We start from the raw sequence: 27,573 nt of genomic DNA on the forward strand, positions 1-27,573 counted from the left end.
TCTCATTGCATTGCTGGAATTGTGTCAGTTTAAGAATGCAACTCCAGCAGTGCATCACTTTATCCCCAACAGATGCGTCAGAACTGTGGATGCATCTGTGAAAACGTGCACCACGGAGCTCTGTATTGTAAATACAGCACATCCATTGCTTTGTTAGGGGATGTGTGGTAGGCGCAAGAAATTGATGCATCAATGATGATGCATGAGTTTCTTGTAAATGAGGCCCAAAGTGAGCAGAATTTATCATTTGTCAAATATGATTAATTAATTAATTAAGATACTCTGGATGGCTGAGAAATGGCTGAGACATTAAAGAATGTAAAATCTGCGAGGCCAGAATTGAAACAGTACAGTTATACCCCATGTTTCACAATATAGTGGCCATACCATAGCTGTCACATGTTCAAGCATGCAGGTAGTGTAATACATTTTCCACCATCGCTACATAATAATTCGTCCACTAGTTCATTGTATATAATATGGTCTCTAGAACCTAGGAGGCATACCTGGTTTTCAGAACTTGTTGAATTTTCATCAATGACGCATACATCAACGTAGTGAGGGAAGGGTTCAGACCATCCATCTTCAGTACAATTTCTGCTAATATATCCTGTGGGGGAACATATCATATGCATTCCTTCAGTTTGAGGACATAATCTCAACATAATCTACAACTAGCCAAATTACATTTATACACATTATCATTTTGCTTCACTCATTGAGTGAATTCATGTTTCAGTTGGTACTCCAAGTAGGTGCAAGGGTAATATTTTAGTTGGAATGAAGAGTAAAATGCATATCTATTAGTGGATCACGTTGCTTTATGATCCCCTCAATTAATCAATCAATCAAATACATTTCTTAAGCGCACCACTCACCCGGTAGGGTCTCAAGGCGCTGGGAGGGGAGGGTGGAGGTGGGCCGGTTACTGCTCCAAAAGCCATGTTTTTAGGTGCTGTCTGAAGGTTAGGAGGTCCTGGGTCTTGGGTAGGTTGGTGGGAAGGGAGTTCCAGATTTTGTCGGCGAGGTGGGAGAAGCATCTGCCGCTGGAGGTGGTGCGTTGGATGCGGGGGACTGTAGTGAGGGCGAGGTCGGCAGAGTGGAGCTGTCGAGTTGGTATGTGGAAGTTGACTCGTTCATTGAGGTAGGCCGTTCCAGTGTTGTGGAGGGCTTTGTGAGCGTGGACAAGGATTTTGAAAATGATCCTTTTCTTGATGGGCAGTCAGTGTAGGGGTCTGAGGTGGGTGGATATGTGTTTGTGGCGGGGGAGGTTGAGGATGAGACGTGCGGCTGCGTTCTAGATTCGCTGGAGTTTTCTTTGAAGCTTGGTTGTAGCCCCTGCGTAGAGGGCGTTGCCTAGTCCAGTCTGCTACTTATGAGGGTGTGGGTGACTGTCCTTTTTGTTTCTAAAGGAATCCATTTGAAAGTCTTGCGTAGCATGCAAAGGGTGTGGAAGCAGGAGGATGATATGGCGTTGATTTGCTGGGTCATGGAGAGAGACGAGTCCAGTATGATGCCAAGGTTGCATGCGTGGGTGTTGGGGGTGGTCCGAGGGTAGTGGGCTACCAAGAGTCATTCCATGCTGCCTTGTTGGGGCCGAAGATGATGATCTCTGTTTTGTCTGAGTTCAATTTGAGGTGGCTTGCTGTCATCCAGTTGGCGATGTCGAGGAGTCAGGCGTGCAGGTTAATCTTGGCAGTAGCTGGGTTCCTTGTGAGGGAAATAATGAGCTGGGTGTCGTCAGTGTATGAGATGATGGTGATGCCGTGGGGGCGGAGGATGCTGGCGAGAGGAGTCATGTAGATGTTGAAGAGGGTGGGGCTGCGGGAGGATCCTTGGGGGACCCCACAGATGATCTTGGTGGCTGTAGACCAGAAAGGAGGGAGGCAAACTCTTTGGGTTCTTTCGGAGAGGAAGGAGGTGAGCCAGTCCAGGGCTTTGTGGCGGATTCCGGCGTCGAAAAGGCATGCGCTGAGGGTTTGGTGGCATACAGTGTCAAAAGCTGCAGAGAGGTCTAGGATGATGAGGGCGACGGTCTCACCCTTGTCCAAACTGGTCCTGATGTCGTCTGTGCAGGCGATGAGGGCGGTCTCGGCGCTGTGACGAATCCAGACTGGGAGACGTCAAGTATGTTGTTGTCTTCTAGGAATCAAGACAGTTGTATGTTTACTATCTTCTCCACAACCTTTGTGGGGAAGAGGAGAAGAGAATGGGTCGGTAGTTTGTGAGGTCTTCAGGACCTGCTTAGGGTTTTTTGAGAAGAGCGTTGACTTCGGCGTGCTTCCAAATATCTGGGAAGGTTGCGGTGTCGAAGGAACTGTTGATGATGGCCCGGAGCTGGGGAGCGATGATTTGTCTGGCCTTGTTGAAGATGTGGTGGGGCAAGGGTCTGTTGGGGAGCCTGAGTGGATGGAGCTCATGGTTTTGCCGATTTCTTTGTCATTGGTGGGGGTCCAAGTGTTCAGTAGGTTGGTGCGGCAGGGTGTAGTGGTGTTGGTTGTATTGGTGGTGGTGATGGTGAGTGCTGACGATGTGAAGCTGTTGTGTATGTCTGCGATTTTGCAGTGGAAGTAGTTTGAGAGGGAGTTGCAGAGGTCTTGGGAGTGTGGAGGGTCGGTGGTGCAGGATTTTGGTTTGGTGAGTTCTTTGATGATGGCAAAAAGTTCCTTGCTGTTGTGCATGTTGTTGTCTATGCGTTCTTTGTAGAAGGACCGTTTGGTGGTCCGGATGAGTTGGTGGTGTTTGTGCAACACCGCACCCCTCATCTCTTACATATGTTGTTGACCACTTACTGTCTCCCCTTTCTGTGATCCTTCCATTCGATCAAATGTCTCTGTTTTCACAGCCAGCTAATAATGTGCATCTGGTAAATATCGTCTTTGCTTGCTCTCTGCCTATTATTATTTCAACCTCTTTTCCCTTATTTCTGAAAGGGACAACTTTAGTCCACAATGCATCTCTGACTGACTCTTGCAATGTATTTCTCTTTCCCTAAATGTATCTTCTCTTGCTTCACTTTTAACTATTTTGTTTAATCTATCCCTTTAGTCTGGCCACTTCTTTGGCTCTTTCACACAAGTTGACACTATATCATCTCTAAACTTATCTACCTAAAATCAGAGTGCCTATGGTGATTTTTCTTTTACTTATCTTCTCCATTTTTCATCTAAACGGCCATGCCCATTAATTGTTTTCTTTCATCTTTCCTACCACTCAGTTGCCTATTGTGAGTTGAGCCTTTTACTACAGTTTAGGGACCTCTTTCTACATATACCCATAGAAGTCTTCTTCTTGATTCTGGTCTTTATAGCACTTTTTTATTGTACCCCCACAAATTCCTACCTGATTAATAACAATTGTTTCGCCTCTGTCTATTATAATATTTTTCTAATTCTGTACATTTTACCCAGCTACATTTTTAAAATCCTCTTACTATTTTGTCCTCATCCTTCAAAGTATTTATGGCCCTCACTATTTTCCTCCACAACCATCCTTACATTTTTCACTGTGTGTGAGTGTGTGTGTGTGTGTGTGTGTATTAAGATCATCTTGGCCACAGAGCTGCTGCCATATGAATGTGCCATCATAAACTCTAACATATTCAAAAGATCTACTCTGTGATCTGTCATTATTCTACATTTGATATACACATGGGGCCTGATTCACAAAGGTAAACTTAGATACTCTCCTGTCAGCGGTGCCCTGGGAGTACCGCCCTCTGTTGGTACGCGGATCCCTGTCACCTAGAATCCACACTATTGACTCTTCCATCTCTTGGTCTCTGGGTTACTGCCCCTGTGTCTCCAACTGCAGTGGTCCCTGGTCTTCAGGTCCACTCTCTGATTGACCACACCAGCAGATGCTCAACTCCCAAGGGCAGAATCGGCCTGCCCACACCCGGCGCACCAGTCACTAATGGCCTCAGGAAGTCCACTGAGACCCTACTGCAACCTCTGGCTCTAGTCTTGTGCGCAGAATCAATGGGTTCCCAGGAAAGGCCCAGCCTTGGTGGCATTGCAGCTGCTCCCCTCTTCAGTTCCTGACATGGCACGGTCAATTCAATAGGCCCGACCAGCTACACCTCAAATGCCAGTGCCTGGGGTCCTACGGCATGGCAATCTACTTCCCTAGTGGCCAGACGTATTGATTGAGGCCTTGACATCCTCCCCCACGCAGTATCAGTCAGGATTTTGGCAGATTCGCCATCTTTGGGGGAGCTCGAGTTTAGTGCACCATTTTGCTTTGGCGCTTGGTCATGCCCCTGCAGTTTCTCATCATGATTACTCTTCTGACAGTCTGTCTTAGCTCCTTTTGTATGCTTTAGCACATAAGCATTAGCAGGGCCTGAGGTACATTGTGGTTTGTGTAGGCAGTTGTCTTAGAAACCAATGCAAGAAAACACATTAGGTTGACAAATGCACTTGTTTGTTAGTGAATGTCAAAATGTCATTTTGAGTGGTGCTCTGAAACTCATTGTCAAAAGACGTGACTAGAATATGCTTTGAGTGCATGTATTTGATTCTTTACACTCCATTTTACTCCTCATTAAGCCCTTCTTCTCATTTGTCTCCAAAATTCCGAAGGTGCACCAAAGGCAAGCCCATCTGCACCTGTCATGGCCAGCCGGAGCCAGCGTCTAGCCACTATACCCAAGTTTTAATGTATTCCTCAAAGGGCCTCAGAGCCTTACACACCAATACTCACCTCCTAGAGGAATCACTGATTCAAAAACTGAATAAATTTGGTATCTTAATCCGTAGCCCTCTGCTTCCCTTAGCAACAGAAGGTTCGCAGAGACAGGTCACATGGCAGGAACTGCTCCCTGCCCAGCATCCACATTTATTAACAGAGAGCTCCACATTGCTTATCTTAACACATGATCCTTGGTCAGACACAACCTCGAGATATATGACCTCCTCGAGTCATAATTCCCTGACATACTGTTCCTAACAGAAACCTGGTTAACCCAGGATTCAACTCCTGACATATTAGTGGCACTCCCAGAGAATTTTTATACATTACATCTGAATAGACCTCAGGAAAAGAAAAGTGAGGGGTTGCAGTGATTATGAAAAAGCTCTTGAAGTTCACAAAACTTACCTCCTTACCAGTCTCAATGGCAGAAAATAAGGTGATCAAGTTATATTCTCCCTCCTCCCGATATGTATTATTTTATACAGATCTACTGGTCATATGCCACATTTTCCATCACTGCTGACCAATTCGGTGGCTGCTCTGGCCATAGACTATGCTAACACTCTTCTTCATGGCGATTTTAGTTTATAGTCTAATGAACCAAATGGCGACTATACCTCATCTAACCTGACTGAGTAACTGGCCAGCTTGAATTTCACCCAGAGGGTGTCCACAGCCACTCACATCAAGGGCCACATCTTAGATCAGATTTGGTCTCTTAATATCTCTATTTCTAATCTCCCTGTGACACCCTGCACTTGTTCAGATCACTATTTAATTAATTTCAGGGTGTCCGTTCCTTATCTTAGGAACCCAGGTCGTTGCCCTGGCATTCTGTCCAGGAATTGGAAACATGCTAATCTCAAAGCCTTATGTAACTCTCTGGCACAGTCCCTACCTTCCCAGGTTGCGTTCCTCGCGGAGTTTGTGGAGTGATACCGAATTGGCTAAGTGTAGCACGTGATATGCATGCTCCTTTGTGCAGGAAGAACCCCATCCACAACCACAAGGCATCTAAATGGTTTTTAGAGGACCTCAAATAAGTCAAACTAGCCTTGCGCCAATCTGAACGCAAATGGCATAAGAGCTATGCCCCTGATGAAAAGGAAAAATTCGTTCTACAGTTGAAGATCTACAAGAAACTAATGTGGGAAGCTAAATTTACCTACTTCTCAAATAAAATTGTAAATTTTGAAAATAAACCCAAAGTTCGACTTGAGACAGTATCAGATCGACCTAACCCGGAATGCTTAGATACTCTTGTGGTCCCTACACAAAATTTGTGTGATGAACTGAACCATTTCATCATTGAAAAAATTCTGACAATCAAAGACAGTAGTTCCCTTTTCAGTCCAGGTCCTTAGGAAGAGAGAAACCCATCTCTCCTTACTGTCTTTCCATTAATCACCAGAAATGCAGTGTCAAAGCTGTTGACAAGGGTTAAATCTGGCTCCCCCAATGACATTTGCCCTCCTCAATTCAAAAGGTTATCTTTTCAGAGTTTCCTGATCAGGCTATCACCACAACCTTCTAGAGGTTCCCAAGTCCAAAAGAAAAAGATTGGGGTGAACCAGATTCGCCGTGCTGGTGCCTGGTACCTGGTGATTGGAACTCTTTTCCAGACAACATAAGAGTCTCTACCTCTTATGAGCACTTTAAAACCCTGCTAAAACATGGCTTTCAGGCAAGCCTATGACTAACCTGAATTGCCGTTATGGTGCCAGTGTTCTCATGACCATGAAACTGGTCGGTAAACGTACGCTTTAGAAGTTCCGTATAACATAGCATTACATTAGTTTGCTTTAAGCCTTTAATATTACATTCTTGTAGTTTTTTAATGGATGCATATTTGTGTTTCTCTATATACTCTTTCCACTAACTTTGTATGTTTCTGTTCATTCTTTTTTTGCTTTGCCAAATGCACCTGAGTCATGAATCCATCCCCTGCATGTTCTCCCTTCAGACTCTGATCTTTCATTCTCTATTCCTCCAAATATGAGCCATTTCTTTAGTTTCTGACCAGTTTATCTCAACACCTGCTGCTTTTCACCCCCTTTGAACCAATATACATCCTATTTCACCAGCCCTTCGATCCAACCTGACCCCCTTTTGCGGTACAAATGAAGCTAAACGTTTCTTTTTCTTTCCATCATAACCGTGTGAGTTTCTATTTCATCACTGCTGAAAGGCATAGAGTTTTATTATTCTGTGTACAGCACAAGTATTAAATTGGTTTATCTATTGACTTAAATTACATTGTGTGACAGGCCTTGTCGCCTTGCAGTCTTGAAGTCTTGACTGCTTTAATTGACAGATTATGTTACCAATTGAACACATTATTTAAATTAAATAGAGTAAGTAGAGTTTATCTGATAGGGTTAACGAGGTGGTCCAAAAAGTCTCATTCAAGGGGATCCATTGTGAGCCTGGACACCCTTGGGGGAGCATAGTGACCTCACGTGTCATATTGACTGCTCCAGTGCATAAATAAGCAGACATACCTACTTGTCTTAGCATGTGCATTACTACAATTGCCTTGTGTTGGACCTGGCATCCGTGGAATGGTTTTCCCCCAACATTTTGCTTCCATTCTCCTCTTTTTGCTGATTTTGTTTTTGCTAGCTTTAGGATTCTAGGCACTTTACCACTGATAACCATTGCAAAAGAGTTTGTGCTCTATCATTTAAACTTGGTAGCATTGGTCTATACCCGATTGGCACATTTAATTTACGTGTATATCCCTAGTAAAGCAGTACTACATATTCCCAGAGCCTGTAAATTAAATGCTATTAGTGGGCCTGCAGCACTGATTGTGCTACCCTCTTAAGTAGCCATTTAAACATGTTTCAGGCTTGCCATTGCAGAGCCTATGTGTGGAGTTTTAAGTGTCACTTTGAGCTGGCCAGGTAACCCTCTTGCCAGGCCCAAACCATCCTTCTCAATACAAATGCCCCCCCTGGTTAGGCCCTACACAGATCAGAGGGCGGGTGCAGTGTATTTAAAATGTTGGACATGTACTCTTGAGTTTTACATGTCCTGATAGTGAAAAACTCCTGGATTCATTTTTCATTACTGCAAGGTCTACCTCTCCTATAGGATAACATTGGGTTACCTTACTAAATTTAATCAGTGCTAATTTTCATTTGGAAACAGGTAAGACAAGTCAAGTTTGGTGTCTATGGAATTGTGATTAAAAGCCCTTTTTAATGGTAAAGTCAGATTGCAAGCCCCTATTCTGAAAATGCCACGTTTAGAAAGTTCCTAATTTTTGTCACCAACCATTTTGTGCTTGATTCCCTTTTCCTGGGTCATAACTAGGTGCAGCAGGCAGTTGGTCTTTGTGTATTTCTGCCAAACAGTGAGACAAACGGAAGCTAGGTGTTGGCAGGATGGGACACCCTGACTTACCGGGGGAGGAACTCTCACATACCACACTTGCCATCACAAAGGCTCGGCCTGAGCACCCTCACAAAGGGTTAACCCTAGACAAGCTGGGGCCAGGGTAGGGGGCCAGGACATTCCAAACACCTCTGGTGGGTGTAAAGCTCTAGAAGCTTCTCCTACTTCAAAGTAGGCACCAGGTATACATATTGGACCCCTAGATCCAACTCTTCAGTATAAAGCTGGACCTGTGGAAGACCCAGAGGAAGGCCTGCTGTGTTGTTTTGCTGCGTTGAGAAATGTTATTTTGCTGCCCTGCTGTCCTCCTGCCTGAGTGAGAAGGACTGGACCTGCATCTTGAAGCCAGAACCATCAGAGTGACTCCAAGGGCTAGTTGGCTGGCCTCCTGATCAAAAGCCTCAGTGACAGAACAGGCTTGCACCATCTTCAAACCAACACCTGCACTATGCCAGCGGTTAGTCTTTTGAGCCCAAGTAGTGCGACCCCAGTTCTGAACCCTTGGAAGTGGGCCTGAAGGTGCTCTGCCAGCCCAAATGTGGTTGAAGCAACACAATGGCAAGTCCCACAAAGCCTCGTTGGACAGCTGCCACTCTCATTGGAATCAATGCTGAACTACACAAAGCCCTGCAAAGCATCCCTGCCAAAATGTCAGCTCCTTTGGAGCTGGTGCACAGCGACACGAAGTCCCACAAAGTTATGCCACATAGCTCACCTGAACCAATGCAAACTGATGCAAGGCCCCACAAAGCCTCCCAACACAACTTAATCAAACTGAACTTCTGATTTGGTCCCGGTTCAGCATGACCCGATAACCACAGTTGGCGCTTTATGCCTTTTGGCTCTATTTTCACGCACATCTTTAACATTTTATAGCTCGGGTTCTACTGATTGGATTTTTCTCATTTTGGTCTTAAAATATTTATTAAATGTTGCTTTATTTTTATAATTTTGTGTGGGTTGTTTCTTGTGCTATGTTTTCACTTTATTATTGTTTGAATTGCTGCACTGATCTGTGAATCTGAGCTGTTATAGTGCAGACAGCGAACAGAACGCTGGTGAGTGCCTACGTGCAGGAATCTTGAGCACACCTGGTACAATGAATGTTTATTTCCTGCCAAAAAAATCATGAAATACTGGTTTCGATCAGAGGATGGACTGATTTGTGTGTACTGTATGTTTCCATGTAGAAACAGGAAGGCTAATTGGTGCCATGAGCTAGTTCACAAGAGCGAACAAATAGAAGAATGAGTGAAAGTACTACTCGGAAGGAGTGGTGCACTGGCCTACTTCACAAAAGCTAAGAGAGGGACTCCATTATGAGAGAAGCTTAAGGGTCCCCTACATCAAATTTAAAGGCATAAAATCAACATTCAAGAACCATTTATCAGCTGGAATTATATTCTTTGTCAGGCCTCTCTACCAGAAAACTGATGCACTGTAATGATGAAAAAAAGCCTCATTGTGAGGTCCCTGGGAACAGCGGTTACAGCTCAATCAGGTTTACAAATTGCACTGTAATCTGCAGATCAGAGGTATTTGCTCCATATGCCCCACATAATCTTGCACAGAATATCACAGTCGAAATAGCGACCTACACATATATCAGGACAACAATACTGACTTTGAAATAACATAGTGGTGGCGTTTGTAATAGTAGATGTACACTTATCTTGATAATATATTGGGAATCAGTTTCATTGTTGCCATCTATGCAAAAGTCCATAATTCTGTGGTCAATAATGTGACATTCAACCACAGCAGGTGGAGTACCTGGGCGAAGTATTGAAGGAAAAGAGGAATAACCATGAGAATCAGGTCCAGAATTACAAATTAAATTAGTAATGCCTCCTTTATTTATTTATTGATGTATTTATTTATTTATTTATTTTCTTGAGGCTATGACTCAAATGGAAAGATAGATAGAGAAATGAATATCCATCTAATATCCCTATGAAAATAGGACACCAACCCTATCATCTTGGAGTGCCGGGATGTATCTCAGATACAGTACAGTAAATAGAAAAGAATAGGCAGAAAAAAAGACAAAGCCGAGGGGAGTTATTGGTTGTGACGAGCATTTAGAAGAGCTAGAAACCCCTTAAATGGCTCCCATACCCACTTAATACGGTGTTGCCTCTCATCGATGTCCATAATTAGGCATTCATGAGAGCCAATATCGATAAATAGATGCCATCAGAGCAACGGGTTAGGAGCCTGGGCAATCAGGGAATCCTCCGGGGCGGAAGTCATAATGACATCATCTGCATAGGCAAGCACTTTAAGTTCGAGTTGATGTATCTGCAAGGGAACAATATCCTGCAAACTCTTCAAGTCTTGAATATAAGGATTTATATAGAGTGCAATGAGAAGGGGAGAGAAAGGCATCCCTGGCAGGTCCCACGGTTTATCTGAATTATGTCCGAAGAAGTCCCTAGACATAGCACTCGACCTGTGAGGTTCTGATAGAGCTGTTGAACCTGAGTAATAAAGCACAGACCAAACCTTGATTCAGCCTCAATGGCCTAGAGAAATGGCCACGACACCCGGTAGAAGGCCTTTTCAGCATCCAACATTATTGCTCTGACCGGGCTTCTCTGAGCAGACATTACTTCCAATGCAGTAGTCACTTTATTAGCATGCATCGTAGCATGCCACCCAGGAACAAAGCCATGTTGATCCTCAGCAATGAGATCTGTGATCACCGTTGCATGCCTGTTGCGCAGAATCAGAGTATAAATTTTAGAATCAGCATTGATTAAAGAAATAGGCCTGAATGAACTACAAAGTAGGGGGTCCTTCCCTTTTATGGGAAAAGTTACTATATTGGTCTTGGTCCATGACTCAGGAACTTTACCAAGTAAATCAAAGAGTTCAGTAAATCACAGAGGACCGGGACCATAAAATGTGGCAGTCTAGAATAGAATTCCAGTGGAAGTTGATCAGGACCACAGGCCTTGCCTTGTGCCAACTGGCTGATAGCACCTTCCATTTCCAAAGCTAATATCAAGCCTTCTACTTGAACCACAGTGCAGGGACAATTTCCAATGATGATACATCTGGAGAAATCAGTCCGTTATCCCCTTTGAGGGGATTACTTCCTTGTCATAGAGTTTTCTGCTAATAACAACGAAACTCCTCCCTGATGAGAGCTGGATCGGCCACTACATTCCCACAGGGGCTCTTAATCTCAGAGCTAGCACAGAAGTTGGCTCTATCCCAAACTTAAAACAGCAATACTAAGCCCTTTTCCCTGCTATTTAAAAAAAAGTTAATTGTTTGCCTCAAGCCTTCTTCATAATATTTTGGAGCATGAATTCCTTAAGAGAGGACTGAGCTATTACCATCTGATCACTCAGATACTCAAAAGATCGCCAATCTTGAAGGGTTACCCTGCTGGCCAGCAGAATATCCAGATGAATGAGAGTGCGTTGGATATTGGTCTACCAATGCAGCCTGCTTCTGGAGGCATGGCCCCTACAAAAGGCTTTAAAAGTGTCCCATACTGTAAGAATAGACACTGAGCCCTTATTACACTAAAAAATAGCCTTACTTCCTTGGTCATAGAATGGGTACATGTTTAATCCAGAAGGAGTTTCTGATCAAACGTCCAAGACCGTGATTTAAGATTTAGTACTGACCCCTCTCCCTGGAGAAAAAGGGACAAGGGATTATGATTGATACAACCCTAGGATTCAAATAGATAATGAGATAAGACAAAAGAGTTTTGACTAGCAAGAAATATATCTGTCCGAGAGAAAGACTTAGACGAGGCAGAGAAATATGTGAACCGCGTTCTCTCATCCGATGATACCGCAAAACATCTATCAAAGCATAAGATTCAATTACTTGAAGCAGGGAGGCTCTAGCCAATTTCCTAGACCTATAGAAACTCGGCGCTAGGATTTCTCCCCTTGGCCCCCATGAGAGGAGTCCACACATGGGTTAAGAGTGACATTAAAGTCGCTGCATATTATCAATGGTTATGAACATAGATATAGCTTAGCCAACAGGTTTTAAAGACCCAGGATCATCAGAGCTGGCCCAATACAGAACACAAAGCATGGAGCAAAGTTGGCCCCTGTTAACCATTGCAATAAGCCATCGTCCACCCAGATATACACAAAGGTCTGTAAGTGTCCTGCTCTTATACTGGGCCAATAAGGCAATTCCTCTCTGCGAGGAAGTAAAGCAAGCTGAGACCAGGACCTGGTACACCAAGTCACCTAATAGGGAATTCTGTGTGAGGTGAAGATGGATTTCCTGTAGCACAACTAAGTGTAGAAGATAATGTAGCACTGCTTTTATTAGCTTGTGCTTATTCTAGAAAAGAGTATGAATTCACTGGTCAGGACCACTCCCCTGGTTAGACCTTGACATATTTGAACAGACATCCAGCACACCCTATCAGGCAATGAAAAATCGGTCTACATGATACCTTTACCCAACAAGAATTATGAACTAAAACCTCTTTTTTATTTTGCAACCCTGTATCCCCCAACCAATCCACGTAAAACTTCCAAATGAGAGAAGAAGAAACCTCAACCACAAGCCAGCACCCCAGGGGTGCAATTGATCAGATAATCTGGAGAGCATGACAGACACAAGGGGCCTCACTTATCCCCGGGCTACTATTTCAACACCCATACAATCCCAAATCCATTCTTCAGTGGGTGAATCCCAGTCCAATGAGCAAGTCCTGGCCCCTAACCCAGTTCACCCCTGTACAAGAAGCTTCCCAGTAGAAAACTGGAAAGCATGTCAAACCCAGAGAACTCTCTCCCATCCCCTGTCCTGCCATTTCGACATAAGCCTCTGAACTTTTAGGCCGTCATAGAAAAATAGGACTGCCACTCCTTGCGAATCCGGAGGGTTGCCAGTTCCATTAATAAGATGACTGAACCAAGCTTTTGGAGTGTTGGAATAAACCCCCGAAGCTGCCATCCCCTCACAACTGTTTGCTGGTAAAATTGCTGCGGATAAAAAAATTCCACCCCCCAGGCTTTGACCGGTAGCTTAGGGGTAGCAGCTCAATCAATTTCTTGGCGTAGGATGAAGTTCCATATATATATATATCAAGATTGCCCAATGATATCGAGATGGCTTGCTGTGTCGTTTAAGAGGAAATCGATGAGCCCTCTGGATCATGCAGCCAATATCCCAGTCACTTAAAGCGGGACATGCTTCTCAAAACAGGTGAACCACAAGCCCATGAGGGTCGCCCCCTTCCAGCCCTTCTAGAACCCCCGGGAAACGAAGGTTATTCCTACGTGACCTATTTTCAAGGTCTTCCACCCTGGATGAGAGTGTAGCAGCCTGCTCATCCTAATGAGCAATGTTTTCATTGTTTCCTTCCACCCCCTTCTGAAGGGCCACTTGAGATGATTCACCTGCAATCCCTCGAGATTGAAGCTATGTTTATGTTCTTAGAAAGCTTCCAAATGACCACTTGAGTTTTTAGATGAGCCGCCTTTAGTGCCAGTGTGTCCTTCTTATATTCTTCCTGTTGCTGAAGCAGAAGATGTTAGATCGTGGCACTGTTGGTGCCTCGAGTGCTATCCAAGACCCTGACTGCTGGCCTTCTGTTAGAGATAGGGATGGTGAGGTTGAATCACTAAATTGAGATTGGGCCTGAGTAGGTGACACAGCAGAGGGAATTGGGACCAGGGGTAAAAAGTTAGTAGGGCTCAACTCCATGCCATCCGGATCCCACACCAACTCTCCCACATCCCCCTCATTATCAGGGGTCGGGTCGATAATGCCTTGTTCAAAAGCAGGACTCACCAATTTCACTGATCTGTTTGCGGAATCGCCCTCTAAACCAGTCACTCTCTTGGATATAAAAGGCATACTGAGAACATGGCCGGTGTTTGAGGAGATTTTTTCTAGAAGTGATGAGTCGTTGGGAAACAGTACTATTTGTGCAGCTTGATCTACTTCCTCCCAATCGCTGTCAGATAGATCTAAGAAGGAAAGAAAATGCCTCTTGCATTTCGCCAGGCCCAGCCTGTGATGCCAACGGTGCCTATCTTCTACAGTACCAAGCTGAGAGGGCACAAGAGGGTTTGGCAGAGATAACTAAAAAGGTGAAACCAAACAAGCCGACCTTTCTTGTTGATTAGCCCCCCATCCTGAGCAGCAGCAACAGCCAAATCAGATGTAAGAGGCATCTCAGTCTTCGTCTCCACTAAAACAGAGGGGTTTCCGGAAGTGGACACGTCCATGGCAGAATAGGAGGGGTCTTGTGTTGTTTTCTGGATGGGACCTGGGCCTGAGCAGTTGTCTCTTCAATACTCAGTGCAACTGTGTCAGCTGCAAGAGCCACGAAGAGGGCTACAAAGGAGTTCATAGTCTTCTGTGAATGGGGCACTGCATTCCTCCTATGTAACCCACTAACTTGCACTGGGATTATATTTGCCACTTTCTTCAAGGAGTTTATTGCTGTAATGAGAGGCTGAGAAACTGCCTTACCCCTTTGGGGCCCACCTTGGGTGCTAAAAGTGCCCACACTCCGTCTGCAAGATATACTGCTATTATTCTCAATCCTGGAGGCAGTCTGAGACTGAGTAATATCCAGCTGCGTTACCCTCTTTATATCCACCTTACAGGCATGTCACTATGCTGACAGTTTGTAGTTAGTCGGATGCCCAAAAGAAATACCAAACGAAATACCAAGGGGCATACTTATAATCCATTTGCACCGAATTTGCGTCATTTTTTTAAACGCAAATTCAGCACCTAACTAACTCCATATATATAGTTTGACGTTAGACATGTCTAATGTCAAAATATTGGAGTTAACACCATTTTTTACATGTGTGAACCTACCTTGCGTCAATGAGATGCAAGGTAGGTGTTCCCATCTAAAAATTGGTGCTAACCCCGTAGTCCTATATTTAGCCCCGAGCTAAAATGAAGCACAGGTGGGAAGAGGGGCTACATAACGGTGCAAATCTTGCTTTGTACCACTATTTAATGCCTGGGTCAGACCAGGCATTAGGGGACCTGTGGATCCATTTCCATGGTTAAACACAATGGAGTGGGTCCACAAGTGCCCTCCTCAAGCCCTAGGAACACCCCCACCCACACCAGACCATGTAAGCAGGGTAAGTATGGGTAAGTATTTTTTTTTTAAATTAACGTGCCATCGAGGCCCAACTTGGGGCCCCCTGGGCATGGCAAAGGATGCAATGGACATGCCCAGGGGACACTGGTTCCTTGTGCTGGCCATTGGGGTGATGAGCATGACTCCTGTCTTTTCTAAGACAGGAGTCATGTGGTATGGATTTTGCCTCTAACCAGCCTAACGACATTTTTTGGTGCAAAACCCCCTTCTCCCATACCGCCACCCCCACCCGGCTATTAGCATTTTTTTACGCTATCCCACCCTTTTCACCAGCTTGTGCCATTCTATAAATACGGCGCCCGGCTGGTGCTCAGGAATGGCGCTAGCCGGTGCAAAACTTTTTGATGCAAAACTGCATTAGTGCAGTTTTGCATCAGAAAGTATAAATATGCCCCTAAGGCCCAGATTTATATTCTGTTTGCTCTGAAATAGCGACATTATTTACGCTAATTCAGCGCAAACTGAAGTTGAGTCAAAGCCTGGGAGCCTGGGAATGCCACCTCAGACAGCACCATTGAGCAGGTGCAAACTACAAGAGTGAAATCGGTAGTCAGCTGCACCTCCAGCACACTGCGCTCCTCGCCAGCCGCCTAAATCACTCAAATCACCACCTCCAGACAGGCCCTTTTTTCCAAGAGGCAGCTGAAGTCTCCGTCATCAAGGCCAGCAGGAGGTCAGTGGGAGGTTAGTATGCGCCCGGCTCCCATTCAGCACTTCTACTCGCACCTTCCAGTGTGTAGCACTTACAGGGGTGAGGTGGGGACCACAGTCAAGCTGTCATCACTGATGTGCTCCCTTTCTCTCTGAGGGCCGGCCCGCCATCCTCTAGTGTCATGTTGCTCAACCTGGTTCGTTGTTGTTTTCCTCTCTGTCTTTCTTTCTGTTTTCCCTCTTTTTTATCACAATCCCTCATGTATTAGGGGTCTAACAGAGGCGCACATTGAAAACCCATTAACTCTTCCTTTGGCCTTACCCATGCCCACAGGGAAAGTATCTTCTGAAAAAGGTTTTCTGAATATTCAAAAAAATTCAAGGGAAAATACAGTGAATTTGAATTGAAGATTAAATAGAAACACTTAGTGAAGACTCTCTGGAGGTAATGGAATATTTTGTGGACCAACACAAATAATATTATCATGTGTAAAATATGTTCTGAGCCTGCACTGTAATGTTTATAGTGACCATACCACACAAGATCATTGATTATACCCAAATAAAAACAGACCGCAGAAAACATAAACCATGCCTACAAATAACTATTACCTATATAAAGTAGTTTTAAACAGCATCTCTGCTAACAGTTACAAATATGAAACCAACCGCATCTCTTTAAAAATCGCCTTTTCCGTGACTTGGTGATACAAACAGCAAAGTATTGCCGCTGTGCATTGAGGCCGTGATAGCTTCCACATATATTGGTGGTTCAATAAATTGCTTCTGTTGATCCAGTAGTAGGTATCATTGCCAGTAATAATAGTACACAATGATGTTGATGAAGCAGAAAATGAAGGTTTTGATTTATTAACGCTTAAACGTAGTGCTGAAATAATCATGTGTGACATTAACCGAACTAATAAAGATTGTACGGGGACAAAATGTGCCCTCAGAGTAGTTTGCCATCATTTATACACGTGCTTTATATAACGTGGTGAATTAGAATTGCACTAATCCGACATAATCATAAACGTGTGCTACGATTTGCTTGTTTGAAATGTCTAGCTTAGCATTACTTTAGCAGAGGCTTTGGCCTAGTTGCCCGGTCTCACGGTTTAGATGCTCGTATTTTTCCACTGTGCTAATAAACGTGTATTTTTGCTTGAAGCTGTACTTTTCCACAGAAACTGTTCACATGCTTATCTTAAAGTTAGTGCCAGCCTGGCATATTTTCTCTTTAATTCAAGGTCGACTTGCAGGTGCGGACAATGGAGGCTCTGAAAGTAAGCTAATTGGGAGACAATGTTGCAACTTGCGTACCCATCTCCAAGGATAATGTATGCTTAAGTAAAAGCTTGAGAACTGTCGCTTTTGATTGGTCAATTTGAAGCTAACCTATGAACCCTCCAATGGAGACCCTACAGGACTTGAACTGTTGTCTATAAAAACCCAGGTGCACGAGAAGAAGGGAGCTATTATCGGCCATTACCCGGACACTACGCCATTTTGACTTCGTAGCTATTATGGCCCACCTTGCTGCGACGCCATTTTGAGAGACTTTGATTCTTTCTCTAATCGAGAGAAAGAGACTTTAAATGATTCTTGCCCTAGAGACTGTAACTTCAATTTGATCCCTTTGCATGAAATAGTAGTTTTACCTTGCCGCCGTGAGGCAATTGCCCCGTTCACCCCTGCCCCTTTGTCCCGTCCCATGCCGATCGAGAAACGGTACCCATGCTGACTGAAGACCGGTACCTGTGAGACGAAGACTTCCTTGTATGCTGATCGTAATTGGTAAATATGAAAGGAAATTGTAAAATTGCATTGTGTTTCTTTTAGGTAACCAACTGCTGATTTTGATAAAGGCCCTAGCTAGGAGTTTTTCTAAATTAATGTTGCTAAATTGTTTTTGCATGAAGTCCCACATGCCGATGCTAATTTGAGGTTAGACGAGGATTCCATATGTCGCACGATGCAATTTGAGATCTTGTTATGCTGACTAAATGTATGCCATTAGTTCATTACAGATTATCGTATTAGTGATTTGCATTGCCATTATCGAATGCCTTGTGATTCAAATGCTTCATAGATTACACTTGTTTCGACGTTATGGACAGCTATTAATGTTCATATATGTTTATCATTTGGTGTTGAGACACATTTATATTGTGCTAGCTTTGTTAATATAGGGAAATAAATTCACTAACTTTGCAATAAACTGGTGTGGTTATTCCTGACTGAAAGGTCAGGGTTCGCCGAAATGTATTCTGGATTAATTGTAAAGTGTTATGTCGTTCAAGGTGTTGCTTATGTTCGTTATTGATTATTGATTTTGATGAGATTGATCGATTAAGAGTACAAAGAGTTCCAACTAAGTCAAAAGATTCATCGGCCTAAAGAGCGTCCAAACGCAGGTAAATTATTACTACGGACCGCTCTATCAGTAGATGGTAGCAGAGGACGGTTACGTCTTTTGGGACCCTGTACTCCTAAAGTACATGGTGTTGAATTAACGGTTACGCATTTTGAGACCCCATTCGAGAGGTTGAATTAGATTTTTCTTGGATAAAATAGATTGACAAAATGATGATGGGCTAGGTCCACCGCGACTTTCCCGGGATCTCGGAGCTTGCGAATGGAGAGAACGGAGGTGTGGAATCAGCGTTGCCGGTACTAGTGATGGTATGAGTGAAGTTAGGGTTTTGCGCTTGCACAGCTTATTGCCGCAGGGTGTGTGAAAAGGTTGCGAGGATTTTTTCTTTTTAAGGATAGCGGAGGTGCGACTCCGAGTGTAGAAGTAGAGAAGTTGTCGAACTTCATAGAAATAACGGAGGTGCGGCTCCGAGTGTGAGAGTAGGGAAGTCGTCGAACTTCATGTGCGTGTGGCGCTTTGTGCATAAAAAGGTCCACGTGGTTGTTGTTGTTGAGACGGGCCCTGCGAGGTCAAGAGACTCCGGAGTATGTTGATCCATGTTGTGGTCTGGGCGGTTTAGTAGGTTGATCGGGCGTGGTCAACGAGTCGGTACGTGTGTTAGGGAGTGAAAGAAACTTCGACTTCGGGCTTTGACAAGATTCTAAGTGCACTAGAACAGATCATTGACAAGTTGAGAGTAGGTCTGCGGGTCAGATTTGCTTGCGAATGTGGGGACTGAGAAAGACGGAATAGCGGCCAGAGGCTAGTGAAAAGTCCCGAGGCTAGTGAAAGGTCCCTAAGGTCCTGAAGCGATTGTGTTACCCTTCCTGTAGTAAACCGACAGATCTGTTTTATTTTTTGGTAGCTCGCGATACATGCAGAAGTTGTTACGAGAGGAGGTGAGTGAAGGAAGACTAGCCGCGAGGCTTTGTCAGCCGCAGTGTGTGTGAGTGTGACGTCACTAAGAGCCGCGCTGGGATAGGTTGGTTGCAGAGAAGGGTCGCGCACGGATTGGACGCAGTCCGTGGGACACGATTGGAAGGGGAAAGGCAGGTGAAGAGTATTCCGGGAATTAAAGTCACCTATTGATTACAAATTTTTGTGAAATTAAAGTTACCTATTGATTATAAACTTGGTTAAATAAAAGCCGGAGAAAAATGAAATTCTTTAAAGCATTCAGGAGCGCGATGAAGGGGGAGTCTTACATTAAAGCGAGCGTAGGAGAGGAGACGCCGCCCGAGGGGACACCAGCTTACATTGTAATGGAAGAGAAGGGGGTAGCTCCGTGCCTTTGGCTAAAGCAATGGCATAAGTTGACAGAGAAACATGGGAGCGTAGCGTTCCCGATACATGGGACATTCAATATAAGGGTTCTAGAGAATTTGAGATTCACGATGTATGACATGAAGGTGCCTCCAAGACCAGCACAGTTTGAGGCTCTAGCAATTTGGGAACTAATCGCCAGACAGCAACAGCAAAGGAAGTTCCAGACCAGAATGAGGAAGGTAGAAAAGACACTAGCGGACGCTAGGTGGGATAATGCACAGAAGGTGTGGAGGTCAGATGTATTGCAGGGGATAAAATTGTTCCCCGCAATTACTAAGGAAGGAGAAGAGACAGGTAAGAAAGCCACCTGTAAGACAGACAGAAAGTGTTCCAAGGATAGAGAGGACGAGGAAAAGTTGAGAAGAGAAGAGGAGTTAGAGGATGAGGAATTAATAATGCAATTGCTGAACGACCGTCCACCGCCTTATGCAGAGAATGGACAAGGTCCAAGTACCAGTTCTGCCCCTCCACCACCGGTACAGAACAATGAAACACAGAGTTCAGGAGCGTCATCGGGATCAAAGGACCCGAGTCTGCTGTTCACCCCGCAGATACCGCAGGTTAGGAGAATATATCCAGATGTGCCCGTGTTGAAACCAGCAGAAAATTATCAGCCGCAGATGCCAGGGTACTACAGTAGTGATAACGGTGCAGGAATGATTCTAGATCCAACCGTAAGGGGAGTACAGAATGGTTACAACCCAACAATGGCACAAGCTGAATCAACTCAGTTTTTGATGCCTCAAAAGCAGATGCAGGGAGGAAACGCACATGCTCAAATGACGGGGAGCCAGATGGGCATGCCGGCAATGATGACCCATGGTGTGGGAATGAACATGCCTCAGAACATGGGAAATGGACAAAACCCAGATGCGATATCACTACCCATTACTGTAGGTCCAGCGGTACCTCTGTATAGTCAGCCTAACTTGGGTCCGGGCAGTCAGGGATCAATGCTGCCGAATGGGACAGAAAGAAGGTGCATAGAAAACACTCCAGGGATAACTCCGATAGCGGCTCAGCCAACTGGGTCTGGGTCCTTGATGGAGTTTAGTCCCGTATGTGCTCAGTCAACACTGGTGAGGTCAAGCCCCCCACTGATAATACCTCTCACATCGAACACTAAAAAGCTGCCGCAGCCATCGATGGCAGTCGATGTGAACGCTACCCTGATGGGGGTGAATGCGCAACAGCTGACACAGTGGTTCAACAGTCTGAATTCCACACAAAATTCAGCTAGTGGGAAAGGAGAAGACTATATGAATAGGGTCAGGTTGAACATGGAAGCACAAGAATTGGTGGAAGGGACTATGGGTGTGAACAGGTTAGAGTCCTACACGGAAGAAGAACTGAGGTATCTATCTCCCAGGATTACGAAGGAAGTGAACAAGATACATAAGAGCTTGCAGGAAGCAGCTGACAGAAACGGGGTTGACATAGACAAGACGAAACACTTGAGCAGGAGCTACAGGTTAGATTTTGGGACCACAGATTTTGAACACATGAGGTCAGCAGGCATGAAGACACACCTTAGAGAATTGCTGCAGAGTGCACAAGTGTGGAGGTGCTTAGACAAATGGGAAAGCAGGTGGGTAAAGAGGAAGGAAAAGAGGAGGGACAGTGCTACAGAACACAATGAGAAAAGACCGCAGAGTAGTGATACAGTAACAATGTTACCAATGAGGGAGACAGCAGGGGGAAAATTAGTACATGTACCATGGCACAGAAGCGACATTCAGTCCTTTACGGACGATTTTCCCAAACTAAGAGAGAAACCGATTGAATGGTATCAGCAGACTGATAGGTTTGTGAAGCTTGCAAAGTGTCTTTGGGAAGACCTGAACACTCTCTTTGAGATTGTGGTTCCGGCAGATTTGTGGGAGGATTGCAAAAGAGCTGTAGGTTGGCCGACAAGTGAACCAGAGAGGAACAGGGAGACAGGTGTACCATCACCTTTGGTGATGAGCTTGTACTATAAGGTGATTGAGTATTTGAAAACGAAGGTACCCGCGAAAAACGTGGATTGGCAGAAGATTGACCGAACTGCCCAAGAGACTAAAGAATCGATTCATAGTTACTATGAGAGGTTGTTGAAGGCGTTCAAGAATTACAGTGGCACGGAAACCATAGAGGCGAAGGACATGCTCCATTTTGTCTTCAGATTTGTGGAAGGGCTGAGGCCAGAGATAAGTCAGATGATAAAGTCGCATTTGATTTGTTGGCAGTCGAAACCGATTGATGAGGTCTTGACTTATGCGAAATACTGTAGCGACGAAATTGAGGTAAAACAGAAAAAGCTGAAAGAGAAGGTGATGATGATGCAGCTTAAGGCAGCTCAAACAGGTTTGCAAGGTCTGCAAGGCTTGCAAGGGATGCAAGGGTTCCAACAGCAGGTACCGCAACCGCAGTTGCAGTTGCAGGGAAACATGGCGTTTCAGCCACAGGCCAGAGGCAGAGGCAGAGGAGGTTTTGTGAATAATGGTCCGGATTTGAACACTGTTGTGACGGGTGTGCAGGCGATGAAGAAGGTGATTCCGTGTCACGTGTGCGGAATCGTCGGTCATTGGAAACGCGAGTGCCCGATGGTGGTGCAGGAAGGTGCAGGTGTAGGTGTAGGTGTAGGTGCAGGTGTAAGTGTTGGTCAGCAAAACAATGATGTCAATGCATTTCAGACAATGAGGGGACCGAAATTGAGAGGTCCAAGCCCAAATTTTCAGACTGTAAATCAATTGCAGGGATTACAACCTATGCAGCCGCAGCAGATGCAGATGCCTCGTATGCAGATGACGCAAATGCAGCCAATGCAACAGCAGTTACCTATGGTACCTAATCAGCAAATGCAAATACCATTGGCACCAATGAGTCAGCAGCAAGTGATGGTTCCTCCGCAGGTAACGGGTCAGGTAATGAGTACAAATGGCACCGTACAACAGTTCCCATTACACAGTGAGAGTGGAATAAATAACGTATGGGAGAGTGAAAGTTCAGGAGAAGAAGGAGATTGTGTGCTTGCGGCATCCTTGGAAGTTGATCAAAGGGGTCCGTACGTAGAGGGAAGAGTAATGGGTCATCGTGTCTCATTCTTGGTTGACACGGGAGCCACACGTTCAACAGTTAAGAGCAGTGAAGTCCCAAATCTGCCACTCTCAGGGAGGACAGTTCAAGTGGTGGGAGTAGCAAACAGACATCTGACGAACCCAATTACAGATCCGGTACCGGTCAGCATCGGTAACTATCAAGGGGTGCAACAGTTTGTGGTATGTGACTCAAGCCCGATAGCACTATTAGGAAGAGACCTATTGTGCAAATTGGGTTGTTCGATCATGTGTTCGAACGAAGGAATAACAATCCAGACGAGCAGTGACGGGGAAGAAGAGGACAGTGTAGAGGGGGATGAGGTGGAAACTGTAGATGAAGAGTATCCTCTGATTTGTCTTTTCCCGATGATAACTGAAGAAGACATCCCAGCTGAATTACGGGAAACAGTCGGAAAGGAAGTGTGGGACATGACAGGGAAAAGAGGTGGGATTGATGAAAGGAGTGGAACCAGTAAAAGTGACTGTAAAGCCCAATGCAATCTTTCCCCAGACCCCACAATACCACATGCCACAAGATACCCTCATGAAAGTTGCTCAACTCATTGACGAATTTGTAAAGCAGGGGGTACTGAAAGAAGTGTTAAGCAGTCCATGTAATTCACCAATAATGGGACTAATAAAGCCGAGTGGAAAGGTCCGACTCGTGCAGGATTTGAGGAAAATAAATGACATCATAGTCAAGTGCTGCCCTGTCGTACCGAATCCAGCTGTGATAATGTTTCAAGTTCCTTGCGATGCTGAATGGTTTTCAGTCATCGATTTGTCACAAGCATTCTTTTCTGTGCCTCTTCATGAGGACAGCCAATTCCTCTTTTGTTTCAAATTCCTAGACAGAGTGTACAGTTGGTGTCGAATTCCTCAAGGGTTTTCTGAGTCACCGTCAATATTCAATCAGATCCTAAAGAAAGACCTGGAAGCATTAGAATTGCCATTCGAGTCAATTCTAGTACAGTACATTGATGACTTACTGGTTGCATCAAAGACAGAAAGTGGCTGCACAGCCGATACCATTGCTCTGTTGAACCATTTGGGAAGGAATGGACATAAGGTGTCTCCTTCCAAATTACAGTTCTGTCAGAAGAAAGTGAAATACTTGGGTCATCAAATAGAGAAAGGGTCACGGAGAATAATGAAGGAAAGAATTACAAGTATACTCCAAATGAGTCCACCAAAGACAAGGAAGGAGGTGAGGAAGTTTTTGGGAATGGTGGGATATTGTCGCCAGTGGATCCCCAACTTCTCGTCTCTAGCAAAGCCTCTACTGAAATTGACCCAGAAGGATGCCTTGGATGAAATTGAGCTGAAAGGAGATGAGATGGATGCTTTTGTTGAACTAAAGGAATGCATGTGCAGGGCTCCAGCTTTAGGTATGCCTGATTACACGAAGCCTTTCACATTGTTTTGTCATGAACGTGATGCATGTTCTTTGTCTGTCTTGACCCAGCCCATGGTGGCGTGAACAGACCAGTAGCGTATTTTTCAGCTACTTTGGATCCGGTTGCAGCAGCACTCCCAGGGTGTTTGCGCGCCGTAGCAGCAGTTGGTATCAGCCTCACTCAGAGTGAAGGAATAGTGATGGGACACCCAGTAACAGTCATGGTCCCTCACTCAGTTGAGATACTTTTGACCCGCTCCTGAACGCAACACATGACTGGAGCAAGACTCACAAGGTATGAAACGATAATTCTGGGCTCACCGAATGTGCAGCTGAAAAGGTGCACTACGTTGAATCCAGCAACCTTGCTTCCTGGAGAAAATGCCGAAATTGAGAACGCTGAAGACGTCGAGCATGACTGCCTTCAGGTGACTGAATTTTGCACAAAACCTCGACCGGACATCAAGGATACCAAGCTTGATGAAAATGACCAAATTCTTTTTGTTGATGGTTCATGTCTAAGAGATGGGATGGGGATTTTGAAAGCAGGATATGCTGTATGTACTGTAACAGGGGTCTTGGAAGCGGGATGGCTTCAAGGAGTCTATTCTGCACAAGTAGCAGAACTTGTAGCCCTTACCACAGCATGTCAACTGTCTGCATTGATGAAAGTTACCATTTACACTGATAGTCAATACGGGTTTGGGATTGTGCATGACTTTGGACAACTATGGTCACAGAGAGGGTTCCTGACTTCTTCAGGATCCCCAGTGAAAAACGGGGAGAGAATAAGGGAATTGTTACATGCTATTCAAGTGCCAGCTGAAGTTGCAGTGGTAAAGTGTAGTGCTCACACGAAAGGACAGGACTATGTGTCTCTGGGAAATGCATATGCGGATCAAGTCGCAAGATTTTGTGCCTTGAACTGTATATTACTAAGGGATGATTGGAATACAATAAATGAGCCAGAACTCGAACCAGCTGAGGCATTTGCCTTGAAGGTCGTAGATACAATAGATGAACTAAAAGCATTACAAAATAATGTCAGGGAGGATGAAAGAGATTCCTGGATTAAATCACAATGTATAAAGAGACAAGACGAGTTATGGGTTTCACATTAGGGAAAATATGTTTTGCCAAATAGTCTCTTATCACAGCTTGCGCGGTTCTATCATGGGCAAGCTCACCTAGGGAGAGATGCCATGATAAGATTGTTCAAAACTGATTGGTTTAACCCCAGATTTCGTCAAGCTGCAGAAGCAGTTTGCCATCGATGTGTCACTTGCCAGCAGATGAACCCAGGAAAGGGAACAGTTGTGAGCGCGAGTCACATTGGTAGGGCAAGCGGTCCTTTTAGTCGAATGCAGATGGACTTCATTGAGATGCCTGTGCATGGGGGTCTGAAATATGTGTTGGTGATTGTGTGCATTTTTAGTCACTGGATTGAAGCATACCCCGCACGTAGAAACGACAGCCTTACAGTTGCCAAGCTATTGTTGAGGGAGTTGATACCACGTTTTGGATTCCTGATCTCTTTAGAATCAGATAGGGGAAGTCACTTCAATAACGAGGTGATAAAGTTACTTTGCGAAGCGCTGAACATTGAGCAAAAGCTGCACTGTAGCTATCGCCCTGAAGCCTCAGGATTGGTGGAGCAGATGAATGGTACGCTGAAATCAAGAATGGCAAAAATATGTGCATCGACAAATTTGAAATGGCCTGACGCATTGCCCTTAGTGCTAATGTCAATGAGAAACACTCCTGATAGAAAGACTGGATTGTCTCCGCATGAAATTCTCATGGGCAGGGCTATGAGACTTCTTGCAGTTCCCGCAAACATGCTTTTGAATATTACAGATGATATGGTGTTAGACTACTGCAAGGGACTGGCTGACGTGGTTCGCTCTTTCTCTCACCAGGTGGAAGCGACCACCTTGCCACCGATCCAAGGTCCAGGACACACACTGAAAGCAGGTGACTGGGTCGTGGTAAAGAAGCACGTGAGAAAGTCGTGTCTGGAACCCCGTTGGAAAGGCCCTTTTCAAGTGATCCTGACGACAACTACCGCTGTGAAGTGTGCGGGGGTTCCCAAATGGATTCACACCAGTCACACAAAGAAGGTGTTGTGTCCCACAGATGAGGAAGTTGAAGCGCTGAAACTACCAGTGCCTGATAAAACAGTGCTGAGTGCTCAGACAGAACAAAACCGAACTGAAGGCGAGCAGGCAGAAACGGGAGAGAAAGAGAGATTCTCTGACGACGAAGACACCAACTCACTTGGGGGAGACCAAGGAGAAAGTTCAGACAGCGACGAAGAAGCTGCAGGTGACAAAGAGCCTGATGCAGCTGAGGGTAGCAAAAAGCCTGAAGCAGCTGAAGGTGACAAGGAGCCTGAAGCAGCTGAAAGTGATAAAGAGCCTGAAGAAAGTAACGGTGACGAAGGGCTCGGAAAAGGTGAAGAGTCAGGAGAGCCTGATCAGAGGAGGGCTTTCCCAGAAGCAGACGATACAGAAAAAGAAAAAGAGAACGTGATCGATTCCCCGGAAGAAGGGGATAAGGGAGAAAAGAACGAAAAGGTTCAAGCTTCCACAGAAAAGATCGCAGGTCCATCAAATGGACATGGTGCAAAGAGAAGACTAAGTATCTCACCAATAAAAGAAAAGGGTAAAGAAAGTTTGAACGAAGGAGGAAGGCCGAAAGTGAAAGAGAAAAGAAAAGAAGTGACTGTCGTGGAACAATCGTCAAGTGAGGAAAAAGACTTGACAAAAGAGGAAAGTACCAGCGAAGCAGAGTCGAAAAGGGAAGCAAAATTGAAAAGAAAAAGGATACCAAACAGGAGGTATTCCGGTCCTGAATGGGCATATGCAGTCAATGATGATTGGACTGACGAGTTTGTATCTCTAAGCATCGAGAACGAAGAAGAAGAAGAGATACCAATAGAAAAGAAAAGTTTCATAGACTCTGTCGATTGAAAGAGTAAATGATATTGCTTGCTACAATATAACGTGAAAGAAACAACCAGCTGAGACATTGTTAAACCGGATGAGACACTTGCTAAACTGATAAAGACTGAGTTACTGCCGAATTGAGACAAATGCTGCTAACCGATAAGTGACTGGCCTTTGAAGAAGACGGTGTGAACATTGCGCTTGTTCAGCTTTGTGACTGAATTACTAAATAGTTTCATTTATAGGTGCTTCTAGCTCTCTGATTCTATACAGATCATGACTAGGTACGCTACGCAAAATAATAGAAAGAAATATTGTAAATATGTGTGTATAGGCTTGGTAATTACATGTGTAATAATAATAATGGCAATTGTGATTGGAATGCATGGAAAAGGTGAAAGTGAGAATATCGAGGCTTCTACTATTGCTCCTGTTACTGTTACTGAACTAACACCATTGAAAAAACTAGCATTAGATGAGAGGCTCTTGCACGATAAGAAAGAGCTTTCATATAACGTTTTCTATCGCTTGCTAACAGA

At 44.7% G+C, this 27,573-nt stretch overlaps 1 protein-coding gene across 4 annotated transcripts in view; it reads right to left on the reverse strand.

Annotated features, from left to right (window-relative positions):
• The window catches only part of ADCYAP1R1 (ADCYAP receptor type I), an 813,459-nt gene that overhangs the window by 185,391 nt on the left and 600,495 nt on the right, over window positions 1-27,573 (reverse strand). For all 4 annotated transcript variants that reach the window (XM_069211038.1, XM_069211037.1, XM_069211036.1 and 1 more), the window contains exon 6: window positions 507-610. In XM_069211038.1, the coding sequence (XP_069067139.1) occupies window positions 507-610 (104 nt within the window). The remainder of the gene's footprint in view (window positions 1-506; window positions 611-27,573) is intronic.

This window comes from Pleurodeles waltl, chromosome 10 (genome assembly GCF_031143425.1).
Source record: "Pleurodeles waltl isolate 20211129_DDA chromosome 10, aPleWal1.hap1.20221129, whole genome shotgun sequence".
Classification (NCBI taxonomy): Eukaryota; Metazoa; Chordata; class Amphibia; order Caudata; family Salamandridae; genus Pleurodeles; species Pleurodeles waltl.